This window comes from Lodderomyces elongisporus, chromosome 1 (genome assembly GCF_030384665.1).
Source record: "Lodderomyces elongisporus chromosome 1, complete sequence".
Lineage (NCBI taxonomy): Eukaryota > Fungi > Ascomycota > Pichiomycetes > Serinales > Debaryomycetaceae > Lodderomyces > Lodderomyces elongisporus.
Window position 1 is genome coordinate 139320 of NC_083673.1, and position 18542 is coordinate 157861.

Sequence of the window (18542 nt, forward strand, 5' to 3'; positions counted from 1 at the left end):
TACGTTGTGCTTGCTGCTTCTTCTGTCCTTTACTGCATCAACATTTTATACTCCCTTACACGTAGACGAAGAAGTTGTCTAAGGGTTGATTAAAGAGACTAGGTAGGAAAAGATGTATGATTAAACAACACACTGAATCATTTATCCTTTTTTTTTATTTCAAAAATCTTTCTATTTCTCTGTCTTCTCTCTACCTTTCTTTGCGTGTGCCTACTTCTGTCTTGCTTTCCCATAAATTTTCCTTCCTTTCAATCCCTCCTACGCCTACCCCTACCACAAAGTCACTGAGCAAACGAGCAGAATGGTACATGTACCTACTTAAATAAAGAAAAAAAAAAGAGGCTGGTGCCAACATAAGCCAAAAAAACAAAGATAAAAAAAAGTAGAATTCGTGATATTCTATGGCATTACAAAGTCACGATACTGAGAAAGTGAAGGGAAAAATTGAATAACAAAAACAAGGCTTACATTTTTCACACAGACTTCAATCGTTTTATAGAGTTCTTTACCCTTATTTTTTCAAAAGTATTTTAAAGCTTTATTTTAACAATCTTAGCATTCTTTTGTAATACACAATTTGTCTATAAATAGGTTCTATAGAAGAAACAAATTCCTTGTGCCATAGCTAATTTCTTCTCAGCCAATACATATCCAAAGACATATCAAAAGAAATTGTTTAGTGGTGAGCTTTCAAGTGTTGGTACTCCAAAGCGTAACCGAAAAGGAGCACTGCAACAGCCAAATGGAGCAATGGTTTTCCTGAAGCGTTATCACCGTCAAAGTAAGCGGCTTTGTATCTCAACAATGGGTTAGCTGACTTTTTAGCAGCAGGAGCTGGGCCTTGAGGCAACTTCTTGTAAAAAGAAACAACCTCTTGCATTCTCTTTGCATTGGGTGCTGAAGCAAGGTTCTATATATAAGAAGAAAAACATTCCTCGTTAGTATACTAAAAAATTCTCTAGTGAAAGTAATTTTTCACTTCATTTCGTTTCATTTTGTATCATTTCGTTTGGTTTTTATCTTTTGAAATAAAAATGGGAAAAAGGTGCATATTCGTATCGATCAAACAATCGATTCGACAATGACAAAGTGATTGTTGGTCTTGCCATTGTACTCCTTTTACGTTTGTTTGTTTGTTTGTTTGTTTTCAAAAAGATTGTTGGAGCTTTTTATTCACACATGTTGATAATATTCCTCCGCTGTTCGGACAAGTACCACTGGTACGTTTGATTCTTTTAAAAACCAGTCTTTAATCAAATCTCCAGCGTATAAATACATTCTCAAACTGACTGTATTCATCTTGTCTTTTCATCTCGTCTCAAAACAACAATACAAAAGCATGAAAAAAAAAATTTCTTTGTCATATCCTGTTGTATAAACAAACACATGCTCCCGTGTTGACTTTACGAATAACCTTTTACCTTCCGGTACCAGTTCAAAGAATGATTACAAGGAAAGAAACAAAAGAAAAACATACCTTTGCTGATGCAATCTTTGGTGGGATCAATGTAGACAATTGTCTTCTGATAACAAATGACATGGTTGGACGTGTGTGAATGAGTACGAATGTGTCTTGAAGCTGTCAAGTTGTCCTCCTGTGAAGAAAGCCGATCTTTATTCTCACTTTTGAAATTCTAGCACTCTTTCTCTCCTTCTTTCGCTCTTGGCTCACACGCTCAAACTATGTATGATTTTCTTTTTTCTCGTTCTCACATTCTAATTTGTTAAATTTTTCGCTCACTAAAAGAATTTGCAAGAGTACACGACATATAAAGTAGAGCACAACAACAAGCTGGGAGAAAGAATAACAGCATAAGAAAGAGAGAGAGAGAGAGAATAAGAAGGGATAAGAAACTAAGATAGTGTAAGATAGAGTTAGAGCAAGAGAATGTATGTATTTGTAAATGTCTGTGTTGATATTTATTTAAACTACATCAATTCACTCAATACCTTACAAGCACATCCAATATCTATTGTTCAAATCTTCAATAATCGTCATTAAGCTTCAGCATATCACTTTAAATCAATTCTCACTGATGTACAAAACTAGAAATATAAGCTGTTAGTATAATAGAAACAATTGCTTTTCCTTGTTTTCTTTTCTAGCAAATAGTAAAAGTAAACGTGAAATGAAAAAAAAAAAATAACAACTCCAAAAACTCAACGAAATCCAATTCATGAAACACACAGAAACAATATTATCTGACATCGTAAAGATCATATATCAATTAATGTGTCAAGGATTCGTTTCGTGCAAAGTGTCGCAACATACCATTGTTACCTCGGAGAAATACATCTCCGTAATGCTTTGTCACTTTGTTATCAATCACCTCTTTTCCGTTTTCTAATGCCACATTCATGTATCCATCAATGGTCTGTAAATCACCTTGGTACTCAACTCCGTTATGTAGTTTCACCTTCACAGAAGATCCAATGATACCACCCAAAAATTTGCTAGGGTCAATTCTATCTAGTGATTCAGCTTCAGACATTGTGATCAGTGAGTTGTATGATATTTGTATTAAATAAAAAGAAAATTAGATAAAAAAAGAGCGGTTTGCTGCTTGGTGTACTTTTTTCAAGGATGATATAAGTAAATTATAAAATTTCAAGTAACACAATGAAAGGTCCCTTTATTTCTCCAACTTTCTTGCTTCTGTTCTTTCTTCTATTCTTTCTTCTATTCTTTCTCCCTCCCGTAATGCAAGTCTCGCCTCGCAAGTTTGGTCTTGATAGACTTATCAAAAAGAGAAAAAAAAGTTTGTTAACAAGGTCGTGCAAAAATGTTACAGATCTACAATTTAGCATAATAAACATTCTAAATTGTTCCTTACCACATACACATTATATATATATATATATAAAGCTTTACATCAAGCAGCCAAAGAATTGATAACCGTAAATGAATGGACCAATTTCTTCAATAGATTAATTTCGTGGTTATCCTTCTCGTAGATCTCCTTACTAACCTGATTAGAATCAAGCAAATATTCTCGCTTCAATACTCCTATAACCAATTGCCTTACATTCTCTTTCATCAACAAGTTTGTTTCGATAATTGCAGGCTTATAGTTTGGACCCATGGTCACCAAGATTGTGGATATCAACTCAAATATAGGAATAACCAAATCAAAATACGAAATGGTGTTTTCATCACCTTCTTTGTTCTTCTCTGTATTGACCAAGTCAGTCAAGGACAACGGAGTATCCAACAAAACCTTTATGGTCATACTCTTCACCTCTCTAGTCTCGCTAACAAACAAGTTCAAACCCAAATCGGGATCAATCTGTAAAAGTTTCAAGCTTCTAAGAGTTGAAAACAATTCATTTTGAAGAATCTGCAAGGCACCCAGTTTGGTTTGCGCAAGCTTGATCAACAAGTAAAGCGTTGCTTTAAATGCAGTCAAATCAACAAACAATTCATTGAAACTAAAGTGAGACTCGCCTCTGGAGGCCAAGTGGATCACTTGATCTGTTCTTCTAATAGATCTTAGCATCTGAGATAAGAAATTTGTCTGCGTCATGCTTTCGTTTATGGAATCAGTCTTTGTACTAATACCCAACCTAAGCATAGCTTCCAATGCAAAAATGGCATTAATCCTCGCTAATCCTTCCGAATATGACAAATCATTACAAATGGTAGGTATAAGCTTACTGCCAGCAGCTTTGATCTGTTTCACAATTTTAATCGAAAGAGAGGAGCTATCAAATGATTCGAGCAAAAACTTGTTAAACACCGAGTACAACTCAGCTCTAAAATTGGGAGTGGAGTATGAGCTCGAGATACCATTTATACTAGTCTGGAGTAATGGTAATATCTTAGACAACATGGTTGCTTTTTCAAGTGCACCCTTTTTCAATGAGCAAAACTTTTTACAGTAAACTTCAAACAATGACACACACAATGAAACCAACTCTTCTGAAAAAGCAACATCGGATTCCAAATATTCCAAAACTTTGGGCAATATTGAATTGAAGATTTCAATAATCAAGTCGCTGGATTGAATTTGGTCTTCAATAATGAGAATCTTGACCAACAGACACCAAGATACTAAACAATTGAACTGAACATCTCTTGTATTTGTCATGACTAAGTACTTGGTCACAAACTCGTGTATTTTATTACCCTGTACCATCAACTCCTCAGAAAATGATTGCTTTGCCTCAGGTGTGAAAAGGGTTGATCCTTGACATAAGATCCTGAATGTGTTTCTCAACACTGAATAGTTTAAACGATAATCTGATTCATCAACCTCTTCCAAGATAAGATTCATATCAAATTTTCTATTCAAGCTGTCGTACTTTGTAATGTTGAAATTCTTGAAAATGTAATTCAATACATCCAAGAAATCAAGGATCTTGGCTGAGGATGAAGGAAACTCATTCTTGTCCATAAGAAGCGATGTGTAGTTTTTCTTTTTATCTGCCGAATCCGCACTATAATACTCAATGGATAATAGCTCGAGTGCAAGCTCACGTTGTTTGATAAACGAGATAAAGGCATCGATACTCAGTATTGAATTGATGAATTTGTTCTCTATATCAGTAGATAAATCGCCATTGAATTCAGAACCACTTGAACCCCATATTGTCAAGAGATCGAGCTTTGGTTGGGAAATAATCAATTTGTTTACCAAACTATCATAGTTTCGAATCAATGACGTTGTCAAAGACGCTGAGACTGGCGATTTGCATAACTTGATCAAAATTTGCAAAATCAAAGACGAAAGTTTAGCTGGACCAACATCAATAAGGTGTCTATTCCCATTGTTGTAGTCCAATTCTGAAATCAAAGTCAAACTGACGCTCAATGTATTGAGTAACACTTCCAAAAATGTGCTATGAACAGAATCATTCTTCCAAAAAAGTCTATATCCTTTAATTTCGTATCCTAAGAGCAAATGAGCAACATTAACCGAATTTTTAGATTGGTCCAATATCGACGAGATGAGCTCAAGTATATCAAATTTCATATCAAGGCTATCTTCAACTTCTTCGAATTTATCAATAAATGCAAACTTGAGCTTTTCAGATTCATCAATGTTTTGAAATGTAGTGAGTAAACGATCATTGTTAATCAATGGATCGGTATTTGATCTAGCAGCACGACTAAATTGGGCAGATTCTGTGATACCCTTGAGGATCTTTAAAGCATTTTTGGAGATTGAGTTTTCACAATTAACAAACAAAGCAATGTGCACAATCGAGTGTATGTGAAATAACAAAATTTCATAAAAGGAGTTCACTCCTTGAGAGCCTAAGCTTTTTGCAAGGTATATATTCTCAAATATAGTTTGCAGTGATATTAATTGTTGATTCTGTGCCAGGCTCAATACTAAGCTTGTAGAAGTACCGCCAATCGTCAGGATTGAGTTTCTATGCACGGGCTGTGCTACAATACTTCTGCTTTTGAGCACTGGAAGTAAGTACAGTTGATATGTTTTTTGAATGTCCAATAATTTTGAAAACAACTCAAGCGCTAAACCCACTAATTGACCGACCTCGGGAGATGAGTTAACCGCATCAACCCCAATATCAATAACTCTAAGCAACGCCTTATAAGCTTTGGCATCAAAGAAGTAACAAATAATAGCTAACGAATGATGCAATTTAACAAAAGCATCGTAGTTTATCGCTATTCCCGGCATTAATGAGTCAAAAATTGTTTCAAACGACTTGAAATCTCTAATCACTTTCAAAGCAGTATGGCTCAAGAACCTCCAATCAACTTCAGATAAGGAATCAATGCAAGTGGAGAGTAGAATACTTTGCAATGCAATTCTGTCATTTAAATTTGTCAAGTCATTGGATTTGGCAAACACCTCCAAAAGAATAAACTGCATATAGGGCCATACACCGATCTGGTTATTTGGTCTGTATCCAAACCCTAAATCACATGGATAGGCTAGTGTATATTTGTCAAACGCACTTTCTCCACCCAATTGTCCAAGTAATCTTTTCACGAGATCAGTAAAGTTTAAAATCTCACTGTAATGTGTCAAGTTATGTGAAAATACTTCAATCATTCCCAAAGATCTCTTTCTTGTATACTTTCTACTATCAATCTCCTTACCAAACACGTCATTCGATTTATCTTGGCCTGGTGTTGGCGCCAAATGAAGACCGTGATACATCCAACGGTCAAGTAGCCTCCAAATCTCATAACGCATAAATGCATCATCATTATTGTGGTTATCGGCAAAATTGCCCAAAAGGCGGAAAACCAAGTTGAGTAGAATTACTCTTGAATCATTGCTGACATGAATTTCAGGCAAGTCAATGTATTTGGGACTGCTTGAAGTACCAGCATTAATATTCACTTGCAAGATTTTGCCCCCATTGATCAAATTATCCAATGTCATAAATTGGCCAATTATAGGCATAAACCTTTGGAAGGCAACTTTGCGAATTTCCCTGTCACGTGGTGAATTATCGGAAAGATTTTTGATAATTGATGACAAAAGGTGTGTAAAACCCGCAATAGAAACAATGGAATCTTCGGCCAACTCAATTATGATGTGATTCTGCCCGGAACCATCAACATCAACTGGGGGTTTGCTAGTAAACATAAACTCGTGCTTTTTTTGCAACACCAGCACTTGTTCTGCCAAGTCCTCATCAAAATTTGTCTTTAATGAGTCAATATAATAAGCAAGCGAGTCATGGATCGAGTCAATCGAAATCCTTGAAAAATCATTTTTTTTCATGCTTAAACTATTATGAATTAGGATATCCCAGATCCTTGTTGCCATATGCGAACCTCCGGATGTCAAGGATGCTAGGAGAGCACAGAAAGATGCAACAATCAAGGGCGACGTATTATTGGATAATCCCCACGACAAAAAACCTATAATCACATCCAGCATTTCCTCATCATTCCAAAACTCGGAGCAAAGCTCAGGTCTATTGTTAAAGTTATATGCAAACGCCAAATAGAAGCGTTCCAAATCTGCTCGTTGTGCTATTTGGTCAAACTCCAGTAGTGATGACTTTTTAGATTTATGTTTACCATTTTCTCGGTCATTGTCACTATTGTTGCCATCACTCGTTTCCTCAAATTGCCTTTCAGGATAATTGTTGTTTTTCCCAGCTGCTCCTTTCCCTTCCTTTTCTCTTGCTCCTGTACCATCTCCACCTTCTTGATTTTGTTCTTCCTCTTCTTCTTCTTCTTCTTCTTCTTCTGTATGGTGTCGATCTTGAAATGAAAGGACAAAGTCTTCTTCACTGTCTCGAAGAGAAGTTAAGATAAGTGCTGCATTGGATATGAAAGAGCTAAAAAAAGTTTGGAAAAGCGGCGAAATTAATGAGTCATTCAAATTCGGATCAAGTTTTAAAAACGAAACATCGGTGAGCTTAAGAATGTTGGTACTCATATCTGGTCTTTGTCGTGCTGCATTTAAAAGCTCGGGGGTGCCAGGATATGCAAACTTTGTTGGCTCTAATTGCGGAAAGTTTCTTTGTAATAAAGATCGGAAATCATAAGTATGAGAAAGTTCAAATGCTTGTTGTGTCTCATTATTTGCTGTTTCAGCACAAAAATTGAGTAGTATCTCCATTGCACCATAGCCAATTAATTGTTCCATGTATTTGATGATACTATCTTGAAATGTATACTTTGAAGAATTTTGGGCTTTACACCAGGGAATGAACTCTGTAAAGAATACAAAATCGACAAGTATCTCAAAGGCCTTGATTTTTGTTTGTGACAAGTCATAAGTCTCGCTTTTTTCCAACGGTATTGTTTTAGTAATTTGGCTATAGAGCTCATTCATAAGCGTGCTGTTATCGGTTGACATTTTGTAAAAATTCAACACAAATGGGATGAAATGGACGAGTAATATATTGTTATTGTCCAAGCTTTTGGCTACATCAATCACTGCTTGGAAGTTTTTCAATTTCCCAATCTTGTCGAAATACAGTTGACTCAAACCAAACAAGATCAAGCCCAATAGTTCGTGACACTTGAACAATTGTCTTTTTGCAAAGTTGATTGCATTTATAAAGACCAAATTGTTTACGTCCCCAGTAACTTTTTCTTTATCAATTGCATCATTTAATTTTCCAATCAATGTATAAATTTTCTTGAAACTAGCAATGGCATTATCAAACACTTGCTCTACATTCAAGTTCAATACTTTCTGGTTGATCAAGTAGCCCAAGATATTCAAAATGTATTCGTATCGCAGATAATAGCTCAATTTCGCTGAGTCAGTCAACAAAGTACCTTTTTTAAAACTCAACTCTTGTGCATTAAACAACAATTCTGCTGTGCATACTTCATCCAAATCCAATTCTGTAGCCAATACAACACTTGTTTCAACAAATGGCTGGTTGAGCTGGACTTCGTCGCCATTGCTAAACTTAACTGGCTTCTCTAGTTTTGATCTCGATTCTTGCAGTGGTAATGGCGTAATGAGTACGTGAAGAAGATCATTGTTGATCGACTCAAGATCTATTGTAGACAAGTCGAGGTCTGGTTGAAACTTGATGGCATTATAAATCTCTGCAAACGTCTCGGGTGACCATTGAAATGACATTATTATTAATGTTGTAGTAGAAGAGTTATGTATACTGTCTCAAGTGATTGAATATGTTTGTTTGGTTTGTTTGTTTTTTGCCAATTTTTACTATGAACAGATGAGATCTTGCTGCCTGCCAGTATGAGATTTGTTTACTTGTGTCTACTATTACAGTTTTATTTTTATCTTTTTTTTTTTTCTGTTCTCTTTTTCATTATAAAAAAAATTGTATATTTAAGTAGCGCACTAGCTTTAAAGCTACCAAATTGATGTTGAGAATAAGATGGTTGTGATTTCTACAACACTCGACAATGAGTAAAGATCAAATTTATTATCAAGTTTATAATCAAGTTTATCATCGGATGACCTACTATTTGTTCTTCCAAGTTCTGCAGAGTCTAAAGAATTTTTTAAAACAGAAGCAATAAAACAAAAGTATATACTATTAATTTCCTTTTTCTTTTTCCAAAAAAAATTTCTCTTGTTCTCAACAAATATTTTTTGAAAACATTCAAGTGAATCGATAAATAAATATATAAATAAAGTGGATAAATAGACGAATATAAATTACTAAACTGTACAAAGAATATTCACAAATTGCATACCATTATATACAACTGTTATTTCCCCAAAAGCAAACACACTAATCAATACATTTGTACATTGACACCACCATAGACAGACATTGTCAAATGAGACATCTTCTTGAATGGGTATTCAGTGTCTGGGTCCATAGTCAAATGTTCAAACTCTTGGATCAATCTTGTAGTTACGTAACTTGCCTCAGTCAAGGCAAATTGTTGACCCAAACAAATTCTTGGACCACCATTGAATGGTACAAAAGCCCAGCCCAATTTTCTAGTTTCGGGTTCAAACCATCTTTCTGGTCTAAATTCTGCTGCGTCTTTGCCGTAAAACTTTTCTTCGCGGTGTAATGCATAAACAGAGTAGATAACATTTTGTCCCTTTCTAATCAAGATGGGTGACATTCCATCTTTACCACCACCACGAGGCAATGTAGTATCTCTTAAAGCGGTACGGAAGTTGTTTGGCACAGATGGGTATAAACGCAAACATTCGTTAAGCACTGCTTTCAAGTATTCGCAACCTTTCAAAGATTCAAATGTGATTTCATCAACACGTGCATCGGCTCCAGAGCCAAACTTGCCGTAAATTTCCTCCTTCAACTTGGCCAAGACATCCTGGTTTCTAGCCAATTCGAAAAAGACAAACGAGAGCAAACCAGCAGTAGTGTCTCTGCCAGCAACCATAATGTTGAGCAATTGGTCTTGCAACACTTGTGGGTCTCTAGTGTTTTTAGCCAACTCGTAAAGGAACACGTAGTTTTCTTGTTTTTGCAAATCATCGGGTGTCAATTGCAATGCCTTGTTAACATAGTATTGGGCAAAGCTATGGACAATCTTGTTACACTCTTTAAATTTCTTACCATTCAAGAGCCAATAAAATTTTTGAAACACAACTCTGGTAGACAAATAATTTTGTGAATAGTTGAATGCATCTGCAAATTGTTCTTTACCTTCAAAGTCGGCAGAGTTGGGACGCATACCAATTGAGGAGTCTTTAAGACACTCGACTGAATTGCCAAACAAAAACTCGGTTGTAGAGTCAACAGTCAATTTGAAAAACAATTCCTGAATGTCAAATGTCATTCCCTTGTGTTTACGCACGTGCTTGAAAAACACTTGCATGTGGGGTTCCAATAATTTCACGTGTGAGATTTGCTCTCTGGCAAATTGTGGCCTCAACATTTGTCTTGAGTCCTTCCATCCTTGGCCATCCAAGGTGAAGATTCCATCTCCCAATAATGGCATAAATTGTGCATGTCTCAAGCCCAAAAGGAAATCAGAGAATTGAGTAGCCAAGATTGCCTTTATGTTTTCGGGGTCCTTGGTGGTAACAATGGGGATTCCAAACATTCTGAGTTTGAATGTTGGTACATCTGGGTTTTGGAGAAACTGGTATCTCTCTGTTCCAAAATCAACAAGATTTCCCTCTTTTTTCAATCTGAGGAGGAGAAATGGTGTGTAAAAGCCAAAGTAGCCATCTCTCTCGGTGTTTGTAAAGCCTTTTGCACCCAATTTTCTTTTCAAGTATATTTCAAACAAGAAACTAAAAGTGAGGTATACAAGCACTATTGCTGGTAGCAGGATATACCACTTAGTAGCGTACTCTTGAATTATAGGAGGTAGTAAATCTGACATCTTGTGTATAAAAGTTTGTAGGTTTGTAAAAAGACTGAAGTGGAGTAGTAACAATGATAGAATAGAATACAATAGAATATAATGGAGGGTGTTGGAGGAAGAAGATAATGAAATAAAATTGTAAAATGCCTTCTTGCACTTGTCTTTATAATTTTTTTTGTTTCTTTTATATATCTCAGATAAGATTTACAAATGTGTGGAAACAAGACCCTTTTTATACAATGCAGAATGTGTTTGCAACTACAATAGATATGCTGATGTAAATATTTCCGTTTTCTGTAATAGTGTATGTGTGTGTGTGTGTGTTTTATTTTTTATTTTGTTCTTTTGTTCCTTCTCCCCACTCTCTCCTTCTCCGCTTCCCAGCTCCGCAATAATTCTCAGTTACATCATTTTGTTTTTACCTTCGGAGAATGTATGTCGTCTTGTTTTATATTATTTATGTTTTTGTTTTTATTTATTTATTTATTTATTTTTTTTTCACATGGAAACACAATTCTCCTTCTCCATCTCTTTCACTTTTTTCTTTTCTTGCTGTTTATCCATTTGTACCTTTTCTCTTAATTTTCACACTTGACAGGAGGATAAAGGAATAACGGAGTTTGAAGAAGTTTATCTATGGAGCAAACAATATACTCTACCTTTTTTTGTTGTTTAATCATTTTCTATCATTACTTTATCTCATACTCCATGTTATAATTCTAGCCTCTCCCTGTAGTCACTTCCTGGATGTTTTCTCTTTCTTGTTATCGTTTTTTGTTTTTTATGTTTTATTTGAGATTTAGAGAAAATGATTCAGTTGAGACTTGGGTCTTTGAAGGTTGGAGTGTTGGTTACTGTTTGATTTGAAATATCCAATAATGGGTGGGATAAAGAAGGAGATTAGGTCTATACGTGTATGTTTGTGCTTATAACCATGTGTGTGTTTGTATGACAATAGGAAAGATTTACCCCACGAATCTAGGTGCGGATAATTTTCCACTTTCTTTTTTTTTTTCCTTTTTTTTCCTTTTTTTTCCTTTTTTTTCCTTTTTTTTTCCTTTTTATTTGTCCTTTTTATCAATTTTGGCACTGGTGATGACTAGATTTACACTTTTCATCTCTCTACGTTCTAACCATTTGGTGTTTTTGTTTTAGAGGGGGAGGAGGACAAATGGTGAGAGGGGGGGAAGAGAGAACTAGGGTGAGGAGAAAGATATAATAATGACTTGAATAAACAGGTACTGAAACACTTTACTCAAGTGCTAATTCGTGTGTCTCTGTCTATGTGATATATCGAAGCGATATAAAAAAAGTCTATTGCAAATCATTCTGTGCTGCACTTTGTTTTCTCTCTTGGATCAACAATCAAAAAAGAGTGGAAACAAAGAAGTAGTTGGAGAAGAAGAAGGAGAAGAAGGATTCATAGTATAAACCAACAAATGTGTTGTATACATCATTCTAGATAACGGATAAATTTTCAAAAAAAAAAAAAAAAAAAATTTCTGAAATTGAACACAAGAAATTGTATTTCCGGAGTTTAGCCCAAAACGTTATAGGCTAAGCTAAACTAAGTTAAGTTCAAATTTAATTAGTTTTGTGTAATTTACTTTTTTTTGCTTGTCCAAAAATTTCATTAAGAAAAAGTTTTGTTGATTTTTTTGTATTTTTTCGTTTAATAAACAAAAGAGTATTTATTTAAGTAATTATATTTTTCTTTTTTGGCGTATATAACCTCAAAACATCACAGTGCTGATTTGCTCATTCACTATATACCCCACCCACCTATTCCTCCTCCACCTCTTCTTCCTCTTCTTCTTCTACAAGCATGAGCAATAAGAGAATGGAGATGGAAAGTTTCAACAATTCCGTACTACTTTTGTTATATTACACATTTTATTTTTCTTCTTTTTCTTTAAAAAAATATACAAAGGAAAGAATGTAACTTATCATCTGTTTCTATTGCTTTTACAAAGACTTAACAAGAAGTCTAGTGTCTAGTTACACTAAATAACACTTGTAAAGATAATGATATAGAAAAGAGTATACCTTGTGCTATGCTGTGCTATGCTATGCTGTGCTATGCTATGCTGTGTTATATCACGTTTAGTGAAAGTTAAAATCTTGACACATAATCTCCGTATTCTGTTCTGTTCTGTTCTGTTTATTTTGTGTGTTGAATTTTCACAGACTTGTACGCACACTGCCCCACTTAAACAACAATAGCCATAAAAAGCGTTGTCTTTATTTTTCTTTCTTTCTTTCTTTCTTTCTTTCTTTCTTTCTTTCTTTCTTTCTTTCTTTCTTTCTTTCTTTTCTTTTTCTGTTTCTTTTCCTTTTCTAAACCTTTTACAATATACACACACTTTTGTTTGTAGACACTCAATTGAATATGGGGGTAATCAAGATTCTATAAAAGTCTGCTACATTGTATGGAATGTAGTGGAATCCCTGTCCATTTGTCCGTGTTAAGCATTACCAAAAAGAAATAAGGAAAAAAAGGAAAAAAACCTGTTTTGCAATAATCAAGGATGGTGGGTGTGATATGACTTGTATATCCGCAAATGGTTAATCTTCTTCATTTTTGACTGAAAAAATTGAAAAAGTTCCAATAGCCATTATAACATTAATAAAAAATTTAATAAAAAAAAAAGGATAAAGAAACTCTCTACTCAGTTTCTTTTATGTTTCTGCAAGTTCATATTCAAAAAGAAGAAGGGAAAAAATGCATTATATTGTTTAAAAATCAGTCTTGTTGTGTCTGTATCTTCTTAAGGTTTCAGTGGTTCACACACAGTTATGTTGCAAAAATTTGTATAAAAGATAATGTAGTAAAAGAAGGATTAGAACTTGGATATATAAAACTTTTTTTTCGCCTATATAGTGACTGTTGTTTATAAAGTATCTTTTATCTCTCTCGTAAATGGCTTGCTTGCAAAATTCCAAAGATTATACAAATTTGTAATGCTAGACTATATCTATAATAGCAAGTAATAAACACTTGGTAGCATAATATGTATATACATATACATACATATTTGTATATCTTTTATATAGCTAGATTAGTTTTGCCAGTCGATAATTATTAATTTAATCTACTCATGTAATCTGATACCCAGCTTCCATTCTTTTTCAGTAGTACTATTACCTTTCCCATTATTCACATGTTTATTTAATTGGATTTTTGTTCCGTTATTAGAGGAATGGTAGTTTGCAACCAAATTAGGTGTAAAAATTATAAATTATTTTAGCTCAGTTTTACACCAAAATTTAGTAAATACATTTAGAAAAAAAAAACTTAGAAATATATAGCAGCTGTATTCTCCAAAGTGCCAGGACGTTACTTCAATGCCGATGTTGAATACTCAGTTGTAATCGAACAACAACAACAACAGAAACTACTTTGAAAATCACTTACAAATCATTCCTAAACTACCTTTCAAACCAACTTGCACAGTAAAGTACTCACCTCTGTTACTCTTTTTTATATTGTTTTCCAAACTTGCACTATACTAACTTATAAATTTATTGTAGTTGCATTTTGCACTAACTAAATCAAGAAGCGGCGCACTCACAAACAATTTTCATTATTGGACTTTGTAAAGTTCTTCTCGTCTCAATTTCTCGTTTGCTCATTCTTTTCTCCCCTCACCTCACCTCCCTCCCCCCTAAAAATTAAATTTCTCTTTTGCTTTTCCTTATTCGACATTCTCTTTCTATTTGTTCAATTTTTTTGTAATTTTTATTTTCATTTTTTTTTGTTTTTTCTCTCTCTTTCTCTCTCTTTTTTTTTTTTTATTTTTTATATTTTTTTTTAATATTTGTGTTTACTCATATATTTGTTACGGAGGGCAAAAAATCATATACACCAAAAAAAAAAGAACACGTTTACCAAACAGATCAATCAATCCATCAATCCATCAATCCATCCATCAAAACAATTGACCAACTCTATACAATCCAACCCGGCTGATTACGATATACTAATAAAAAGTGGAGTGTTGTATACAAAAAAAAATTTGTTTTTTTTTATTACTTCTATCTTGTTGTTCATGGTTTAAATTTCAATCCCCCCCAAAAAAAAGACAATTTGCCACCCAAATATCTCGTCGATACACCTATTTCCACTTTCCTTTCTCTCACCCCCCGCTCCATCAGTGTATATTGCTCGACGTCGACTTTATTTTTTATTTTTTTTTTTTTTTGATCAAGAGAGCGAGAGAACAAAAAAAAAATAAATAAATAAAAAAATATAAAATTTTTTTCCCTCTCTCATTGGACGAAACAGAAAGATTAAAAAACTAACAACACAAACTAGAGACAGAGACAGAGATAGAGACAGAATACAGAGACAGAGACTTTAAACACAACAACGTCAACAGAAAAAAAAGAGTGAAGGCCTAAAAAAAATTTTTTTTTTTTTTTCAACAAACAAACAAACAACAAACAAAAAATTTTTTTTTATTTCGGTGGTCGAAGAGATCCATACCGCAATAATAAACACGCGAATTTACCAACATCGAGAAAGCCAGAGTGTATCACCATCGTTCATCCCTAACATACTCAATACTGGACAAACTCGCTTTCCTTTTATCCCTCACACTCCCTCCCTTTCCTATTAGCAAAGGGTTATTAGCCTCATCACTAAGCATCAGCATCTAGGGCTCCAGATCCATCTTCCCTCCCCCACCCTAGTTTTTTTAAAAAAAAGGAGGGTTCTCAATTCCCGGCAATGGCCATACCACCAGGAAAAAATGACAGTAAATCTAAACAACATGCAGCTGGTGCGAGATTCCGTCAACGGAAAATCTCCGTTAAACAACCACTCCATATTTACAAGCAAAAAGATTTACCTTCACTAGATGCTTCAGAACTAGAACCCAGTCAAGTCCACCACCTACATAGCAGCAACAATATCGGACAACCACCACGAGATATTCATGCTGTCGAGACCGGTGTTGACAAGAATGAAGAAGAAGAGGTGCATCTACAAAAGGTAATCAATGCGGCTCAGCGAGCATTATCGAGTCTAAGTGCAAACAATTTAAAAGATTCCACTAATAACGACAACGATAACAACAACAACAACAATAATAATAATAATAATAACAACAGTAATGTTAATGAAAAGGATTTATATATCCCAACGCCAGATGCGTCCAAGACCTGGGCTGATGCTAAGAAGTACTATGAGGATCAGAGTTTTAAACAACCTGAGTCCTATATCAAGTTTAGCGCCACAGTGGAGGACACCGTTGGTGTTGAGTACAATATGGACGAAGAAGATGAAACATTTTACAATGAAGTGTTACTGAAGATTGCACCCCTTGGAATCAAAAAGAAAGCCGACCAGAGTCTGCAGAAATGCTCTGAATTAGAGTTTGAAACCGTTTGTGACCGCTTTGAAAAGACAATTGAAAGCCGACAACCATTTTTGTCAATGGACCCCTCAAACATACTATCATACGAAGAAATCTCTGGTTACATTATAGACCAATTCCAGTGCACTGTCAAGACAAGCAATCCTTATGTCGAGACTAGTGGAGGCAATTTGGAGTACCTTTCAACATCCACCTTGAAAGAACGGCTTTCAAAGGAAATCAATTTCAAACCATACACCACTATATTTGACAAAGATCAACAGCACACAAACCCAGTTCGTCCAATCACTAAATTGCTCGAGCATTTTGGTAAACCAATTTACGAGCATTGGAAGAATAGAAAGATTGCACGAAAAGGTAGAAGCATACAACCAACATTACGTTTCGAAGACCCAAATGCTAATGAAAAGGATAATGATAACGATCCATACATTTGCTTTCGAAGAAGAGAGTTTCGTCAAATTAGAAAGACGCGACGAGCGGATACTGTTGGCGCCGAGCGGATTCGTCTATTGCAGAAATCTTTACATCGTGCAAGAGACCTTATCATGGGCGTTTGTGAGCGAGAGCTTTTGAATCTCAACAATTTGCTGGCAGAGGCTGAGATTTTCAAGGTTCGTTGTCAAGCCAAGGGTGTCAAGAGAGAGCTTGGTATCAAAGGTGATGATTACTTGTATTTTCCACATAAAAAACGGAAACTTGTTAAAGCAAAGGAAGAAGAAGAAGAAAAGGAGAAGGAGAAACGGAAGGAAAAGAAGAAGCAAGAAACCGAAGCTGCTGCAGAAAAGAAACAACAGCAACTGCAGCAACTGCAACAGCAACAACAACAACAACAACAGCAGCTGCAGCAGCAACTGCTGCCACAACAACTGCAACAACAGCAACTGCCACAACAACTGCAGCAGCAGCAACCCCAACAACTGCAACAGCTGCAACAACAAGAAGGTGCTGCATCGAACCAGCCATATATCAAACTTCCTGCAGCAAAAGTTCCAGATATGGATCTTGTTACTGTGTCTGTGGTCTTAAAAGAAAAGAACGATACTATCAAACGCGCTGTATTTGAAAAGCTTCGCAAAAGGAAAGAACAGGATAAAGGTTTTATCAACCTCACTGATGATCCCTATGAACCCATTTTTGATATTTCAACCAACGACCATGCAGTGGATACAACTCGTATTCCATATTCATCGATTGCTGCCACAAACTTTTACCAATTCAATACCTCCAATTATTTGAGTGAATCACTCAAATCCTTCCTTAAAGATAGTAAACCTTTACCTGGTGTGCGCACATTCAAAGGTAACGAGGGCGAGCTTGTGCCCACAAAGGCATTCCCTCATATACTGTCTCTTTTGCATGAAAAATTGTCAAATAATCAATATACATCTACGAGCTACATTGCCAAGCTTTTGCGCAATATCGAGACCAATAATTATGACAATTACTCGCATGGCTTTATAAAAGAAAGTCTTGCTGAGGCGAAACAACAAGAAGAGGAGAATGCTCGGTTATCTGAACCAATTTTCAGAATGCGGAAACGAGCTGGTCGTGCCAATAGAATGTTTATAGATAGACGCGGCCAGCCAAAAGCTCTTGATGTTGTGGATGAGTTTATGAATATTCCCGAAGAGGATGAGTCATTGAATGTTTATGAGAATCAAACAGATGCAATCAAACGGTTGAAGTCCAACTGGAGGTTTGATTCAGATATGCCCGAACTTCAAAAGGGCGAATACGATCCATTTAGTCTTGATCCATCAAGGCTCAACAATATTAGTGATGACACACAGGCTATACGTTTTGGTTCCATGCTTTTATCTAAATCATATGGTTTATTAAAAGAATCAGTTCAGCAGAAGCAGCAGTCATATGTTCAGCAACAACGTATGAGAGCTTTACAACAGCAACAACAACTTGCCAATAGACAATCACAACAAGCTGCTATAGCTGCTGCCGCCAACAAGAATAGCAATAACCTGTCACAGCAGCGTTTGCTGCAAGCACTGCAGGCTCGCAAATCCCCACAGCCTTCTCTGGCATCTGCATCTACACAAAAGAAGCTCAGCTCCAATGCCAATCAAACAAAGATTTCTTCCAACTCTAACTTAGCGAATTCTAAGCAATCTTCAACGGCACAAACTTTGATAAATAAAGCAACATCACCCTCTGCACCTGCACCCTCTGCACCTACACCCGCATCTTCACAAACTGCAGCACCATCACCAGCTGCACGTGTACCCCCTGCACCAGCACGCATACATTGAGCCGAGACTTTCTTTCATACTTTATTTTTTTTTTTGGATATACCACCAAGTGTATACATGTATTATAATAAAAAAACCATTTAGAGAAATTGATTAAAAACGTTTTTAAAGAATAAGATAAAATAGGTACTGTAAACAACCTTACTCCTGTGTTCTTGTTGGGTATGGCAAATG

The 18542-nt window shown here is 35.4% G+C and overlaps 5 protein-coding genes across 5 annotated transcripts; 1 reads left to right on the forward strand and 4 right to left on the reverse strand. All coding sequences in view use genetic code 12, as the record gives it.

The window, feature by feature from the left end:
• Positions 1-676: 676 nt before the first annotated feature.
• On the reverse strand, positions 677-1540 carry ATP17 (ATP synthase f chain, mitochondrial precursor; the record flags this gene model as incomplete). Its single annotated transcript, XM_001527471.2, has 2 exons — positions 677-910; positions 1478-1540. 2 exons carry the CDS (start codon positions 1538-1540, stop codon positions 677-679), a joined length of 297 nt encoding a protein of 98 aa, XP_001527521.2.
• Positions 1541-2023: 483 nt separating this feature from the next.
• LSM6 (U4/U6-U5 snRNP complex subunit lsm6) lies at positions 2024-2492 on the reverse strand (the record flags this gene model as incomplete). Its single annotated transcript, XM_001527472.2, has 2 exons — positions 2024-2046; positions 2273-2492. The coding sequence occupies 2 exons, from the start codon at positions 2490-2492 to the stop codon at positions 2024-2026; spliced, it is 243 nt and encodes an 80-aa protein (XP_001527522.2).
• Positions 2493-2873: 381 nt separating this feature from the next.
• Positions 2874-8537, reverse strand: PVL30_000043 (uncharacterized protein; the record flags this gene model as incomplete). The annotated part of the gene is made up of 1 exon (XM_001527473.2): positions 2874-8537. The coding sequence occupies one exon, from the start codon at positions 8535-8537 to the stop codon at positions 2874-2876; it is 5664 nt and encodes a 1887-aa protein (XP_001527523.2).
• A 629-nt stretch (positions 8538-9166) lies between these two features.
• ALK2 (Protein kinase alk2) lies at positions 9167-10741 on the reverse strand (the record flags this gene model as incomplete). Its single annotated transcript, XM_001527474.2, has 1 exon — positions 9167-10741. One exon carries the CDS (start codon positions 10739-10741, stop codon positions 9167-9169), a length of 1575 nt encoding a protein of 524 aa, XP_001527524.2.
• A 4711-nt stretch (positions 10742-15452) lies between these two features.
• On the forward strand, positions 15453-18368 carry EPL1 (Enhancer of polycomb-like protein 1; the record flags this gene model as incomplete). The annotated part of the gene is made up of 1 exon (XM_001527475.2): positions 15453-18368. The coding sequence occupies one exon, from the start codon at positions 15453-15455 to the stop codon at positions 18366-18368; it is 2916 nt and encodes a 971-aa protein (XP_001527525.2).
• Positions 18369-18542: the final 174 nt, after the last annotated feature.